Source organism: Topomyia yanbarensis, chromosome 1 (assembly GCF_030247195.1).
Source record: "Topomyia yanbarensis strain Yona2022 chromosome 1, ASM3024719v1, whole genome shotgun sequence".
Taxonomy (NCBI): domain Eukaryota; kingdom Metazoa; phylum Arthropoda; class Insecta; order Diptera; family Culicidae; genus Topomyia; species Topomyia yanbarensis.
In genome coordinates, this window is record NC_080670.1 from 27452138 (window position 1) to 27469269 (window position 17132).

At 41.5% G+C, this 17132-nt stretch overlaps 2 protein-coding genes across 2 annotated transcripts in view; one reads left to right on the forward strand and one right to left on the reverse strand.

The window, feature by feature from the left end:
- Positions 1–17132, forward strand: part of LOC131677167 (F-box only protein 11) — a 35443-nt gene that overhangs the window by 7274 nt on the left and 11037 nt on the right. Inside the window, exon 3 of the mRNA XM_058956857.1 lies at positions 15414–17072. Within this exon, the coding sequence (XP_058812840.1) occupies positions 15414–17072 (1659 nt within the window). The remainder of the gene's footprint in view (positions 1–15413; positions 17073–17132) is intronic.
- On the reverse strand, positions 8803–10305 carry LOC131677171 (uncharacterized). Its single transcript, XM_058956862.1, has 2 exons — positions 9063–10305; positions 8803–8925 (listed from the first exon to the last, which is right to left on the reverse strand). Exon 1 carries the CDS (start codon positions 10262–10264, stop codon positions 9122–9124), a length of 1143 nt encoding a protein of 380 aa, XP_058812845.1. The 5' UTR covers positions 10265–10305; the 3' UTR covers positions 8803–8925; positions 9063–9121.

The following is a 17132-nucleotide window of genomic DNA, read 5'->3' on the forward strand; positions in this document are numbered from 1 at the left end:
GTTGGAATTGCTTGAAGCGGTGTAGTTGGTTTTGGAAGTTATGTTGGGGATTGAGATTTGTGTTCGTAAGATTCGACAGTTGGTAGCTGTTACAAGTATACTTGGATACAGAGGAGCTGGAGGTAGTGCACTGAAGCAATTAGTGATTATACATGATATGTTCGATCGCATTGGACGATTTCGATTGGAAGTCTACCGGAGTGACTAAATTAGAGCTTTTGTGAATACTAGGCTCAAACCAATTTTCGACAGTTAACAAGTACTGTTTACATGGGGTCCACATTTCGGATCGAACGAAGCGCAAATTGGCAACAAAAACGAAAATAACTATACTAGTACTTAAATTTACTGTAACTAGAAAATAAGTAATTGATTTATTGTAAATATGGGAGTTTTTGACTATATAAAAAAGAAAATATGTGCAATTCTTTCATAACACTGCATTGCATCAAAATGCTTGTTGCAAAATTTTTAAAAACATAATTTCATCCATTAATTTACAGTGATTTTAAATTAAAAAATAACCGTTCACCTCATGTCAAAATATAAATTTTCTATTGATTTTGGCACACTGATCACGATAGTTAACCTTTTTTATGGAAGCGATTCCGTTTTTTATCATAGTAAAATTGATACCAGATGGACTGCTGAGCATACACAAGTATGATGAGAAAAAGGACTAAAACTTAATTTTGAGTGCTCAATTTCACTTACTACTCATTTACTGAAGAGTCGAATCTGCACGATACGAATAACCCAAATTTTTATTCTGGCAGTCAATTTTGTTTTGTTCGGTGGCAGAAATTTCCCAGCCCATCAAATTGTCGAAGCTCATAAAAAATATCTTGTATGGCAGGACCTCTGTTCCTATGGCTTGAAGAGCGATATTTACATCGCAACTGGGACCATCAACAAGGAAATTGACGTTAACGGAGTGTCTTGAAAAACTTCTGTTGTCTTTCCTCGAGCAACACAACTGTTCCGTTGTATTTTAGCTGAGTATGGAACCTAGCCACTACGGAAAAAGACGTCAACGTCCAGGTGGGGCCCAACGACACCATTTCTTCCAACACGTCAGAGCGGATGTTCAAGAGGGCACGAAAGGAGTTGTCAGCAAGTTCAAGGCGAACTGCCCTTCTGCGGCGAGGAAAGTGACCAAGGCGGGTGTTTAAAACTTGATGGAAGAACTATGCTATGTTCCTAAGGAGGGAAATCGGATAAACGCCAATCGAAAATCGAAAAGTTGTTGATAGAAGGAGTCAAATGAAAGGCCCAGCATTACACATTCGCTAAAACGGAAGCTTAATTCAATGTTTTCTTTATTCTGTACGTAATGAACTTCCAAAAGAAACATGATTTGATTTTTACATTTCTTATAAAAGAAATGTATAGAATTCGCTCAAACTTTCAAGATTTTTTCCGAGGCCCGGAGGGCCGAGTCTTATATACCAATCGACTCAGCTCGACGATTTGGGACAATGTCTGTGTGTGTGTGTGTGTGTGTGTGTGTATGTAACGGACAAATTCTCATTCGTGTTTCTCAGCAATGGCTGAACCGATCTTATCCAAACCAATTTTAAATGAAAGAACTAAAAAACAGTATGAACGCTATTAATTTGTTTTTGATTCTGATGTTTAGTTTCCAAGATATGAATGTTTGAATGCGTAAAAATGGCGTTTTTTGCAGTTTTTTTCAATTATCTGCCGACATTGACAATATAGATTAACAATTTATATGTTTTTAGACAGCTCTAACGAATACCTTTCGAACAAGCTATAGATTGTCGAAATCGGACTATTATCAAAAGAGACATTTAACATTAAATGCGGACGAAAGATTTTTATCATTTCCCATTGCCAGAAATATGACCAAAAACATGTAATCTATTTTTAACGCCAAAACGGTTTATTTTAGGTCAATAGTATCTTCGGTGAATTTAATGGAGGCAATATGTCCTTTCTTTTGGTATTGTGCTTTTGCTGATTAATCCCCCTATGAGTGAGATATTTTCACAAATTTTCTTGGAAGTGATTATATCGAAATGATGCCTTCAGAAAATTTGTAGCTCTTACTTTTGCGAATAACTTTACTGAAGACTTCAAATATCTATTTTGAATACTTTAAAAGTTATGGCTTGATTACTCTATGTCGCCCATTTATTGTTCCATAAAGCAATAATCCATTGAAATAAGCCAAACATTATTTCGATAAAACGAATTTTGCATTTCATTTTTCTATCTACAACCGCTAGAAATAATCACCGAATACTTCCAAGTTGTCTGGAAGGAACTTGATAACTTATCAGTGCAAAAATGTTCATTTGTGCGAACCTTCTGACTGCAATTTTTCTAACTCATGATCATCGGATCGATCTGAAACATATCGGAAAATGAAAAGCGAAATAAATAACTCCAAGCGAAGGCGTTGCCAAGAGAAGGTTTTGGGGTTTAACACCATACAACGCCCCCCCCCCCCACACCCAAAAAAAATATTGTATTGAAGTTGAAAATTTATTGATGCAGACTGATTTAATTCAATATTACAATAACAATTATCTGATCCGTACATTGATATCCTGTTGTTGTAAACGTCATGAGGACTTTTGATAAATTGTCGGAATGGGGTCCTGATATGTAACTGATCTATTGGTCTTGATTTCACAGTTGTCTAATTGCATCAATATCAAAATCCTGAAAACATTCCAATAGAAAATTCCAGAGTTCTGTAATCAATCATAATCCTCAGATTTCTTTTCAAATTGAGCTCATTTTTGTAGAGATGTACTGTAATAAGGGTCTTTATTTAATAGGAAGCGAAGTTAAAATTGATTAAATGTCTATGAAACATAGAACTGCGCACCAAAAAAATGTATAACTTTCAACATTTGCTAAAAATGTTTTTGCCTTTCTCATTCACTCTAAAATTCGTCAATCTAATCCCGACCGGGAGGGCCGAGTGTCATATGCCTATTGATTCAGTTCGTCGAGATCGGAAAATGTCTGTGTGTGTATGTATGTGTGTATGTGGAAAAAATGTGACCTCTGTTAATCAGAGATGGCTGGACCGATTTGCACAAAGTTAGTCTCAAATGAAAGGTACATCGGCTGCTATTGAGTTTTTTTTATTGATTGGACTTCCGGTTCCAGAGTTACGAGTTGAAGAGTGCAATCACACAGAAAATTCCCATATAAACTGAAATGAAAAATTTTCAAAATCAAATTTGTATTATTGATGCCAAATGACTTTATAATGCATGAAACATCGAGATTTGATGTAAACTCGAAAAAAATAATGCTTGACAAAAATTGATTTTTTTGGACTTTGGTACATTTTTGCCTTTCTCATATAGAAAGGTTATGCAATCACTCTAAAAATCGTCAATCATACCGGCCCGGAGGGAGTATGCAGTGAGGGGTTGCTACTTTAAAATTAAAACTAGTTTAAAATTTCTTAACAAGTTGAAAATTTTTGGCAGGACCTGGATCTCCCGGATCTTACTATGTGATAGTGAAACATCGCTTGAAACCAGCGCCGGTCAAGCAATGTTTCAGTATCACATAGTATCTCAAGATCGTGGCTGTCGATCCATTGTACGTATGTGCAAATCGTACTGAACATGTAATATTCATTTCCACCATTGTATTGAACATAACCCGCCATGGAATCGTAGTCTGGACAAATGAGAAAAGCACAATTGCACCACTAGGTGGATTAAAACAGGTTTTTATTTTGGGAATGCGTCGAGTTGAGACGAAAACGTAATATGATTAATATCGAGGATAACACTTTCCAGAGAGAAATTTATGAGAAATGACGATTTCCATTCGACTCTAGCAAGTCCTGATCGATTTTGATGAGAATTTGATTTTTGTTGTATGACCAATTATATGTATAGGTCAAATGTTCAAAAACAGTAATTTAAGGTCAAAATAACATCATTTTGAAATCGCCAATTTCGGAGGTTTAGTATCTTCGATGAGTTTTACAAACGCTAAACAGCGCATCATTTGATAAAATAATTTTGGCGGTATATCGTCCAAGAAGTATTTATGGTGAATTTTCTCAGGTTAATATTCATGACTACAATAAAGTCTCAACAAATTCGCTAAAAACACGAACTCTGAACTATTTTCTGAAAAATTAATTCTGCATAATTTTAAAACTTCAAAAATTACGGTTTCGGAATTATGCCGTTTGGACAGTAAGATCGATTTTCACCAAACCCCCACCAATTGTAAAATTGGTATTGTAAAAAAACGTAAGGGCGATACTTCAATGCTGATAAGTGGGACCGAAAAAGTAAACAATCGTCAAAGGGGCGATACTATCATTTTGTCAATTTCAATGGCAAACACAAATTATAATTTAATAATTTCAAATACTTCATGAAGTTTTGGGTTTCGATCACTGAATCATGCAATCTAGGATGTAAAAAACACAATAGTTCTTAAATAGGAAATAAAACCAAGTCTGGAAATATTCACTGTTGATTTTCTTTGAATGGTGTCACTACTAGTATCGCGTTTTTTTTTTCAGAAAAAGCGTTGATTTTTAGGTCTCAGTCGCGTTGGAAATTTGAGTAAAGTATAAACTTCGATTTTTTGGCTCAGTACAATATATATAACCCCTTTAGGAAAATTCAGTTTTCCCACCACAATGCATTGATTGAGGAATTTAGATATTTTATTAACAGAGCAATAGCAATAATTCGTTTGTATGTCTATTTTATGGGGCATTTTTTCGCTTTCCCATTGATTTGGTTTGAGATTTCTAGCACTGATGTTGTCCTATGGCTATGCTGAGTCCTGCCACAATCCCATGTAGTATGTGTTATCAAAAACATCGCGAAGCATCAAGTTCTAAATGTTCTCAAACGATATAATATCCGAAGAGAGTGATAAGAGTTATAAGAAATGTCTCATCTCACTGTTAGGTGGATTAAAGGCGTTTTTTAATGAAAAGTTTGACCAATTTACACACATTCTTTGTTAGACCAATTTTTGATCATAACACCCTTTATCAGATTATATGAAGCGAAAAGGAAAATACCTTAACCATCGCAGACATTTTATTTAAATGAATAATCCAGGCTGTCTGCCGATCAAGAATACATCAGACAACCTTAGTTAACCCACATCGGAACACCAGTTTGGATTTATCAAGCCGTAACACGGGTGGCGTCGTGAGAACTGTTGAAAAGGGGTTGTTTACCGCTTAAGGTGTTAGACTACTAGAATTTAAACATAAAAAAGGGATTTGCGTTTCGGCTTCCTCGCTTCAGAATCCGACATAATCTTAGTACCAGGACTAAGCTAGTGTCGGATTGACGCTAGCTCGAAAAATTCTGAATTCAGATTAAGCTGATGCGATTTAATAAAATCGAAACTTGTTTCGGCTTTGCAAGCCAATGCAAGATGAACTATGCTATCTTTCTCCCTAGCTAAATTTTATTGGCCTTAAATGTGCTTTAGGTTTTAAAACGATTTGCCAAAAAATGAAAAATACAAGAATATCTAAATGCTCACATTTTAAATTCTGCCAAAGCGCCTGACAACTCTACACGCACTTTTTGAGCTAGTGGGTAATGTGAGTAAAACATAGAAATTTTCGAAATATATAAAAAATTGCTTCTCCTGCAAAATATGATTTTATTTCATGAATAATTTTTTTTGTCGATTTGAATAACTTTATTTACGTTGCTTGCGTCGAAAAAAAAGTGATTTTCGACCCTAAATAAATTTACGACAGTTTTTTCATTTCGATTGTACAGGTTTTAACCTTCAAGTCATACGCCCTACATTACATACATTAGAATATTGTTGGATGTTGCTAGCACCTGTCCTCTAGACTAACATATCTGTTCTATATTTATTCAGAAAACGGAAAATTGGATTGAACCTATTTTTGTATGAATGGCACAAGACCTAACTTAAAATTTATCTCGGCAGTAACTAGCACAAACTAGCCTAGCCAGTTGCTTTGGGCGTCATATAGGGTGATGAGCCTATTTTCACCATACTAAGCAAGGTGCCTCACTAATTCGGTAATTTCTTGCCTTACAATCAATGGAATGCGTAAAAATGGACATAAACCGCTTTGCTTCGTTGCTAAGAACCAATATAATAACACAAATGCGTTGAAAACAGTAAAATTCTCGTGTTCGAGCACAATGAAAACTCGAATCGAGTGCCCCTATTGTTGCGCTACCATTTGACTCAATGCGTTGAACAAAGATGGCAGACACTGCTCTAACCAACGGCTTCAAATGGGTAGGGTGATAATAGAAACATGGCGCAAATAGGCTCATCACCCTATGTGATACAAGTTAGACGATATAGTATCCAACTAGTGCTAATGTGGGTACAGTAATGATCCGTTTTTATCAACCAATCAAAACATTTTGTTTGATAAAACGGGGACTTTCTTTCCACAAGCTTAATATTTATTTTTTTCCAGTTATTTTCTTAGTTGGAAAATTATGCGTAGAATTTCAACAATGGAAAAAACAGATTAAATATTTTTCAGAGTTTTCGTTATTAAGCAATATTTCGCATCAGATTTCAAAGAGTTGCAAACAGCAACACGTATTTTTATAGAGTTGGGTGGATTGAGCCTGGGTCTGTGGCTTTCGACTGGCATAACCTATTCTCGCGCGTTCGAACTGGTTGGTGTGCTCCTACTTACAAGAGAATAGATCAATCCGCTTGGATGACATAGGAGATAACAAAAGCGAACAGGAATCTTGTTAGTTGATTCAATTCGAAGTTTGTTTAGTGATTACTGAAACGCGCTGGCAGAGAACAGATGTCACACTCCGACGTTCACAATAAATAAAAACATAATATTACGAAATATACAATACTTACTGCATACGACGTCTCTTCCAATTATTGTTTTCCACGGATAATATGTGAAAGTTTATCATGAAAATACAGCCTTGATATTTTATGAAAATTCAAGCAAAAACAAGATTCTAGTTCATTAATTACCTTAAACAGGGCCAAAACTGGGTAAACTACCCTACATTTCGACTACTACTAAACAGTGCAAGACCCATTACCTTGATTGAATCTAATTAGCAGATTGTCGGCCTGAATTGTTGATATGAAAGAATGAGCAGGAGGTTGATAAAATTGGGTACAAAAAGTTCATAAAATCATGTTTCGATACATCGTCTTATTTGACCTCAAGCTAGTTACTGACTCCAACTTAATTTATCAGGCTCATCTGCTGTTCATGAATGCGATTGTGACATGTTTGGTGTAGATTTTCAAATATCAATTTTTCTGAAAGGTTCGATAGCACTGCCTTAGCATATAATATAATTTCTAAAGAAAACATTTTCCGGGTTGTAGTAATTTATTTCAATTGGCCTCGGCTAAATAAAGTAGTCAGTCCATGGAGGCGGCCACATTCTTATCATCGTTCTTTTTATATGCCTGATTTCATTGAAACTGCATATTAGCACGAAACTGGACAAACTAAAGAAAGCCGTTAGTCCACCGAGACAGCCGCTTCTTATTAATCGACTTCTCTCTTGATGTTGATATGCAATCGCCCGAAAAGAATGCCAACTCGACGTGTTTGAACAGCAGCATTCGACTGAAATCACAATTCATTCTGTTCACGATTTGCGTCTCGATGCATAAATAACGATCGAGCTTTGGTCGGATGTTTTAGAATCGTTTTTTCGTTTTGTATGTTATTTTCCAACCATCGGACATAAAAATAATGGCTTCTGGTAGTAGCACGGTACGATACAAAGTAATTGAATCGTAATCCTCCAGTCGTGCACAACTCGCAAATATTTCCTTCTCGGTATTGTACAGTCTAATAATAAATACAACATCCTAACATTATATACGGCTTTTTCACAATCCATCGCAAAAAATACAGAAGATCATCTTAATCTAGAAATATTTCTAATATGTTACAAAATTAAGCTTTCAAAACCGTCATTTCAAGAATTGTAATTGTTCATTGAGGGCTTCAACCAGACGGTCATTCGCCCGCATCATTTCGAGAAAAGGCGCCAAGTTCGATGCATTTGTCTTGCCCTGCGAGCAGCGATACGTGCGCGTTGTTCGGATCGCGTGCCCGTCCTGCTTCAAACACTATCTTCTGGAGTACATTGAGTTCAGTACTCAAATATTGCGCTGTCTTATTTTCTGAAGTTAGGCTAGTTCAGAAATTTTTTTACGGAATCCCGCACGACCTTCTTGAGTTCGAAGAACCGTCGTCGCTTTTAGCACTTTTCTGTCTAAACTTTTTCCTGAAGCCCGCAGAGATACAAGTATGCTAACACGACCATCGCCAGACCACGATTAACTTATTCCTCCATTGTGTGGTGGCCCAAAGATAAACAAAAGACCGCCCAAGCTAATCTAACTAAAGTTCAGAGGCTAGCCTGCCTCTCTATCACAGGCGCTTTGAAATCACCACCTACTACAGCCTTGGAATCCATGCTTCATCAAACTTCATTGCACAAACATGTTATGAGGGAGGCAAGACTTGGTTCTCAAGATTTTTTTCAGCTCGAAGCCGTGCCATTTTCCCTAAACGAGCATTTATTGAGCTACAAACATTCTACGGCATATTGAAATAAACCGCTACACGATAAGATTGCTGTAAATTACATTTTAGCTGCATACCACTTATCCAGTCGATTTTCAGTCAACGCTTGAATCTTCATTTTTTGCAGCCGAAAACTTTTACTTTCACCTTCTATTACTGCAGCTGGCTATCATCGAAGAAACGAAAGCAGCACGGTTTAGTTTGTGGTATAAATATTGTAGGCTACTTCCTGGTAGCAAACAGCGGGACAGTGCTCACCTGCGGAAGAAGGACCAGACTCAGTTTAGCTGCGTGCTGGGAACGGAACTCCAAATCCAGATTCCTCTATTCCCGATCAGTACATACACGTACTGGTGCAATAAAAGTGTGAATTAATAATACAATTCTACTTTTTATTAAAATTATAGATATTAAAATCTTCCGTCAAATTGGCTTCTTGTTCGAAGGAATTATTTCTTCAGAATGAAAAAATAGGAAAAATTTTCACCTTCGCCTCCTGCGGTTTGTTTTTTGCTGTTTCCTTGGAAGCCCGGTACCCGAGCAAAACTAGGTGCTTGCAGTGTTGGCAACATTCTCCAGGCCAGGAACCGAACTGATGGCTTGCAGCAAAACAATCTTACTGACTGGACGCTTGTAGGTTGACTTCATCGTTCTGACCAACAATGTCCTAACCTTCCCGTCCGGACCACGATAGACCTTTTCCACCACACCTTTTGGCCAGGTACCACGATGCAAACTTTCATCTACTATCATCACGATGTCACCAACTTTGTAGTCGTGATAGCTTCTGCTGTCAGGCCACTTGCGACTTCGGATCAGCTCCGGACGATACTCTGCAACCCATCTACGCCAGAAACGATCCGCGTAAATCTGAGCATGCTTATACGCAGCACGGCAGCTTAGGTCTCGTTCATCGAAATCATGGTCGAATTGGATTGTATTGTTTCGTCCTAGCAGCAACATGTTCGGTGTCAACGGTTCTGGATCCAACGGGTCATCTGCAACATGCGTCAACGGTCGGTTGTTTACTGTGTTCATTGCCTCGCACAAAGCAGTACGTAGCACCAAGTCGGTGGGTTGTCGTTCCTGCAACATCGCACGAAGAGCAGTTTTAACGGAACGTACCAATCGCTCCCAGCAGCCTCCAAAATGAGGAGCACCAGGCGGTATAAACTTCCATTGAACACCTCTAACACTCAATGATTCTTCAATCTGTGGATGATCCAGCGTCTTCACCAGTGTCTTCAACTCTTGGTTAGCACCGGTGAAGTTGGTCCCATTATCAGTCATGATGCACTGTGGCAGTCCACGAATCGACATGAAGCAGCGAATTGCCATTATACAGCTGCTTGTATCGAGTGATGGGACCACCTCCAAATGTACTGCTCTTGACGTCATGCAAGTAAACAGCACTACCCACCTTTTCTCGACACGACGGCCGACCTTCACAGCCATCGGCCCGAAGTAATCGATGCCCGTACAGGTAAACGGATACACGAACGGCGTTGTGCGCTCCATTGGCAAGATGCCCATCTGCGGAACGGCTGGTTTTGCTCTTAGCTCTCGACACTTCACACAGGACATCGTGTACTTCTTTACTTGCGAACGAATCTTCAAAATGCGGTGACGTTCTTTAATACTGTTAACGACGGTCTCTAATCCCTGATGTGCATTGGCAATATGATACATACGGATGAGCAATGTTGAGAACGGGTGGTTATCAGGAAGAATGACAGGGTTGTTTACTTCGAACGGTTTGTTGTGATCTTGAATACGGCCTTTCATACGGATGATTCCATCGTGTAGAAATGGTGAATATGTTCTTAGACGACTGCTACTCTTCACGAAACTGATCTTCATCAGGCTGCGCAACTCTGCACCGAAAATTTCAGACTGTACCTTCTTATACCATGCACTTCTAGCATCTACTATGTCTTTCATAGTTATCATCAATCGTTCGGGTTTTTCGCATTTCGGCAATGCTAAAAGTTTTCTCATCTTCAGGTAGTATGCGGTTGATCTAACCAATCGATTGAAGTCAGAGAACCGCGCAATATCAGGAAGATCAATCAATTCTTCAGCGAATGCACCGCAACAAACCTGCTCCGTGCAATCCAGTTCCGAGTGGAAACTCACAAGCTCTGCAGAAGACATCTCCAACGGTTCGTAATTCGGCCAGTTGACACTATCACGATAAATGAAGTCTGGACCACGAACCCATTCTAGCATGCTGCCAAACTTAGACCACTTCGTAGCCAAATCGGCCACGTTCAGCTGCGACGGAAGCCAATGCCACAACTCTACGCCGTGACCATTCTCTTTGATTTGCATAACGCGAGCACCAACGTATGCCGTCAGTTTTTGATTTGTCTTCAGCCAACTCAAACAGATCTTCGAGTCACTCCAGAAGAAAATCTTCTTGACTTCTATCGTCAGCTCTGACTGCAGTACATGGATCATTTGGCTGGCCAGAACGCATCCTTGCAGTTCCAATCGCGGCACGGTTTGTGCCTTCAGGGGCGCTACCCTTGATTTTGCATAAACCAAAGCAACGTGTGACTTACCCTCTCGACGATGAACCATGTAGATCACACAAGCGAAGGCCTTATCACTCGCGTCACAGAAAGCGTGTAATTCCACATTATCGAATGACGGTACCGTTGGATAGTAGTATCTTGGCAGTCGTATTTCTCCTAGTTTTGCAGTTTCATTTAACCACTCCATCCATCTGGGAACAAGACCGTCCGGAATTTCATCATCCCATCCGGACTGCAGCCGCCACAGTTCTTGAAAGATGAACTTCAGTTGAATCGTAACAGGACTGAGTAAACTTAGCGGGTCAAAGATGCCCATCATAAATTTCAACAGTTGCCGCTTCGTAGGCACCGCTTTCCCGGTCCGATACAACGCATCCAGTTTTGGAAAATTCAATGGAAATACAAATTCATCGGACTGCAGGTCCCACTTGATTCCGAGGACACGAATACCATCCTGTTTCTGTTCCGCTACTATTTCAGGATCGAGTGAATCCAACACAGCTCTGGAGTTCGACGAGAACTTTAGCAGCTTGAATCCACCTTGTTCGTGTACCTTTATCACACGCTGAACCATTTCGATTGCCGCTTCCTCCGTGTCAGCACAATCAAAATAATCGTCCACATAATGTTGTTTGACGACAGCTCGTTCAACACCAGGGTACTTTTCTTCAAGCTCTTTCGCGTTGAAGTTCTTAATGAATTGCGCCATCGATGGAGACGAAACAGCGCCAAATATCATCACCATCATAACATATACGCTGGGAGGGTCCATACGGTTCATACCACGCCACAGGAAACGTTGGGAGTCTTGATCTTCTCTACGGATGAGTACTTGGTGAAACATTTCCTTGATATCCGCGACGAAAGCAATCCTTTTCATTCTGGCGCGGATCAGAATCGCAATCAGTGGTGGAACTAAATCGGGACCCTTCAGTAACAGATCGTTCAGAGAAAACCCATGTGACTTTGCTTTGGCATCCATGACCAAACGGAACTTCTCGGAGCTCACCACACTGAAGTGTGGCAGGTACCAGGTGTTCGATGTTTCAGCTATTTCTTCAGCCTCCAATTTCCTAGCGTACCCCTTATCAACGTAGTCTTGAATTTTGTTGCAGTATCGCTCTGCGAATTCGGGGTTTGAGTCCATTTTCTTTTCGATAATCTGGAGCCGACGTAGCGCTTGTGGTTTGCTATCCGGGAAGTCAAAGTTGTTGTATTTGTAAATCTGGCCTACCTCGAATCGTTCTCCACGCCGTTTGATCGTGCGGTTCATGATATCAAGTGCACGCTGATCTTCATCGGCTATTTTCACAATCTGACCAGAAATCCCAAAATTTTCAACTTTGTACATTTTTTTCACCAGATCAGTAAGTTCAATGTCATCATTTTCTGAGCACAGGAATGCATGATGTTTATTCGATCCAGCAATGGTCGGATCTATTACTCCATGGATCGTCCATCCCAGGTGACAACGAGTCAATTGCAAGCCTTGAAGCGAATATTGCACCGTCTTCAGAGGTACAATCAGGCCCGCATTATTCGAGCCAATCAGTATACAGGGACAGGCATCCTGGATCGCAACTAATTTATCATCGTCTAACATAGGATACAATCGCTTGATATTCGCAACGTCGAATTTCACCGGAGGTAGAGCGATATTCTGCACAGTTTGGATATTGCTAACGTTATACCATTTCGCTTGCTCCGATGGTCCGGAAATGCGAAACGACAGCATCATCGACTGTTCTTCCTTGTGCAAAATACCATTAGTCCAACGATAGGACACAGGAGCGATCGGTCCTCGCAATCCAATATTCTCCGCAACTGCAGCATCCATCATCGACAGAGACGAACCTTCATCGAAAAGTGCAAATAATTCTGCTGTACCTCTCGGACCTTGGATCCTCACCTTTCCTACTCGGAGCAGTGTATTCATATTTTTGCCATGGACATTGCATACATTCTGCTGACTGTTACACGTGTTCGTACGGGTGTACTTCGAGTTCCTCGCAGAATCGTCGGAGTGGACTAACTCGTGATGATTCTTCTTGCAGATTGAACATTTTTTCTCGGACTTGCAGTTTCTTCTGGAGTGATCTGACTTGAGGCAGATGTAACAGACTTTGCAGGAATTAGCAGCAGACCGACGTTGAGCAACAGACAGCTTATGGAACTGTTCACACTTGTCTAGACCAACGTGAGAATTTGCCGAGCACAAAGGACAAATCTTTGTTCCTTCATCGTCGCGACAGTTGACATTCAGAACCATCGGTTTCGGCTTGAGCTGGTAGTTGGCCTTCTTGGCGCTAAATACAGGATTGAGACTAGCAAGTTGGTTGTCCATTTCATCCTCCAACCAACGCGAGAAAGTGTTAAACTCGATAATAACGCCTTCTTTCATCAAAGCGGCCTTATGCCGAATCCACATCTGTTTGCTGAAAGCAGGCAGTTTATCAGCCAGGTGAGAGATGAGTTCGGGATTCATCAGGTAGTTATCCGCCTTCGCGTTGGTCATCGCAACCTTGGTACCAATTACCGCATTATAAAAGGCACGGAAAGATTCGATGTTACCTTCTTTTACGATCTCCAGGTTTCTTAGCGCTTCTAGTCTATTTGCCACCACCCATTCGGTGCGTCCGAAGTTTGACTGCAACATTCGTATAATCTGCTGCACATTCTCAGGGGATGCAAGCAGTGATTCCACAGTCTTGCGCGCTTTACCTTGCAACGCTTTGTTCAACCGTCTCAGGTTATCGCGATCAGTTAGTTTATATTCCTTAGTTGACGTTTTAAATTCGCTTTCGAAAATCGTCCATTCCATTACGTCACCCGAAAACGAGGGCAGGTCTTTCATGTTTCGACTCTGCAACGCTTTAAAGGCCTGAGACAAGATTTCGTTCACCCCAGGCTCGGGTGCTGTCGCGTTTCTTACGCCAGGTGTCGACGTATTCCGTACTACGGTTTCTCGTGAAAATGCATGATTCATCCGGTGGGATGATTCTTCATATTCGTTGTGTGGCCTTACCTTTTCTGCCTCAGCAACCCACTCCTCAACACGCTTAGACGCATTAGTGTACGCACTCGATCTGCTCGAGGTACTCGATCTAGACAGCAGCTCAACCTTTCTCAAATTTCGCTCACGTTGTCGCTTCAGAAACGCAGCTTTCCTTTGTTCCGTCTTCAGTGCCAGGTCATGCTGAATCTGCAATTCGGCTAGTTTCTGTTCGGCTACAATCCTGTCTTGTTCAATAGAAGCACGCAGTTCCGCCTCCTCATTTTCCTCCTCAAGATCTAAGAGCTTGATTTGGCTGTCAGTTATGCTGCTTCGCGATGTGCCTCTTTTCGATACGTCAGAGACAACAGATTCATTTTCTGGTACTTTGTCCTGATTGTCTGCACCTTTTTCCCCGTCTTGGATATTTGGATTCAGTTGGCTTGGTGGAGTGCGTATCATGTTGCTGTGCTTCGGAATTTCAACTATAAAACTTTCTAACCGCTTGGGAATTGCGCCTTGGTTTTTCCTGCTAGAGCGACGTAATTGTTTTTCCATATAAACTGGCAATTGGCATTCGAAGGACCAAAATGTAGGCTACTTCCTGGTAGCAAACAGCGGGACAGTGCTCACCTGCGGAAGAAGGACCAAAATGTAGGCTACTTCCTGGTAGCAAACAGCGGGACAGTGCTCACCTGCGGAAGGACCAAAATGTAGGCTACTTCCTGGTAGCAAATAGCGGGACAGTGCTCACCTGCGGAAGAAGGACCAGACTCAGTTTAGCTGCGTGCTGGGAACGGAACTCCAAATCCAGATTCCTCTATTCCCGATCAGTACATACACGTACTGGTGCAATAAAAGTGTGAATTAATAATACAATTCTACTTTTTATTAAAATTATAGATATTAAAATCTTCCGTCAAATTGGCTTCTTGTTCGAAGGAATTATTTCTTCAGAATGAAAAAATAGGAAAAATTTTCACCTTCGCCTCCTGCGGTTTGTTTTTTGCTGTTTCCTTGGAAGCCCGGTACCCGAGCAAAACTAGGTGCTTGCAGTGTTGGCAACAAATATAATAAATTGATATGTAGAATCTATTTTTAATACTTTGCGCTTCGTTGATGGAACCACGTCGAGCGCATCTCTTTACCATCTCACTCCGCAATCCAGAGAATGTAAATCTTAATCCACAGTCGGTGAATTGTTTCATTCATAAATTGTCACATTCGACTCAAGCTGTGAAGCTTGAAATACGCAATTAATAACAATTAAAACGAAATCACTAACTAGTCTTATATCATTCCGTTGCAGCACTCTGCGAACCACCATGCCAGAACATTCCTGCACCGAACGTGGGTGCTGCTCCGACTGGTCAGCAAAACAACGGCCCAGCCCTACCAGCGGCCCCTGGTTCAGGCTCATCTGCCAATCCTGCCTCTTCCAGCTCATCTAGCAGTAATAGTACCAACTCCGCCAACAGCACCAGTTGTGTAAATAACCTAAATCTAAACAGCGGACCGAGTAGCACAAGCACCACCTCCTCCTCCAACGCAGCCTCCTCGTCTTCTTCGTCTGGACCGTCGTCACAGGGGCCTTCCAGTTCATCGTCCTCGTCGGCTGCTAGTGGAGGAGCTCTGTCTTCGTCAGTGTCCTCACTACCCTCCTCGTCGTCCTCATCCGTAACACCACCGTCAGTTCCCTCGAATGCCATCTCCTCGGTCGCTTTGTCCGAGGTTAAACAGAACTCAAACTCGCCGTACGATTTAAGGAAAAAGTCCCCACTGGCAGCGCATGATTCAGCCAGCTGGCTGGCCGGATCCAGCAGCTCCGGTGGCTCCAGTGGAACCGGTCCATCATCCTCCGGGGGGACCACTAGCTCTAGTACTAGCAGTAATAGTCATAGTCTCCTGCAATCGCATCAGTATCAATCTTTAGCCTACGACGGGAATGCCGCCTACATGCTTCCGGCACGGAAGCGACCAAGACGTACTTATTCCACCAGTACTGAAACTTCTTCTTCGTCGATGGGTTCGGCGTCGACAGCTTGCACCGCAACAACTGGCGCTGTGCCTGGTAATCCCATGATAACATCCGCCAGTGCTGTAGCATCAACTCTCTGCATGCAATCAGCCGCCCATTACCTGCAGTATGAAATGCCAGATGAAGTCCTGTTGACCATATTTTCCTATCTGCTCGAGCAGGACCTGTGCCGGGTTTCGCTCGTGTGCAAACGCTTCCAGACGATTGCAAACGACACAGAACTGTGGAAGCGCCTTTACCAGAATGTGTACGAGTACAATATGCCCCTATTCAACCCCGAACCTTGCAAGTTTATCTTCGTAAAATCGGAGGATTCGGACTATGCCAACCCGTGGAAGGAAAGTTTTCGGCAGCTGTATCGGGGAATACACGTGCGGACAGGTTATCAAGATCGCCGCTATCAAAGTCGAAATATAGCGTACTTTAACACAGTTCAGGCGGCACTGGATCATGCCGACGAAAAGAACTCGGCCAACAACAGTCCCGCCGGTGTGGGGGGTGGAAGCAATAGTAGTAGTAACAGTAGCAGTAATAGTAATGCCAACAATAGTAGTTCTAGTAACAATTCCGTTTCCGGCGCAGCTGGCGGTGGAGCTGAAGGCGATGAAAATTACCCACCGGAAAATAATGGTTCGCTAATTTTCCTGCATCATGGTACGTATCGGGGTGAATTTCTGGTGATCGATTCGGATGTGGCGCTGATTGGAGCCGCACCGGGTAATGTGGCTGAATCGATCATTCTCGAGCGGGAATCGGAATCGACGGTGATGTTCGTCGAAGGTGCCAAGCATGCGTACGTAGGACACATGACACTGAAGTTTTCGCCAGATGTAACGTCGACGGTGCCTCACCATAAGCACTATTGCCTGGAGGTCAGTGAGAACTGCAGCCCGACGATTGATCACTGTATCATCCGGAGTACGTCAGTGGGTAAGTTGAGTCGCGTCGCGGTCAATGTTTCCGAACGAACATTACAACTTCATCTCTCAA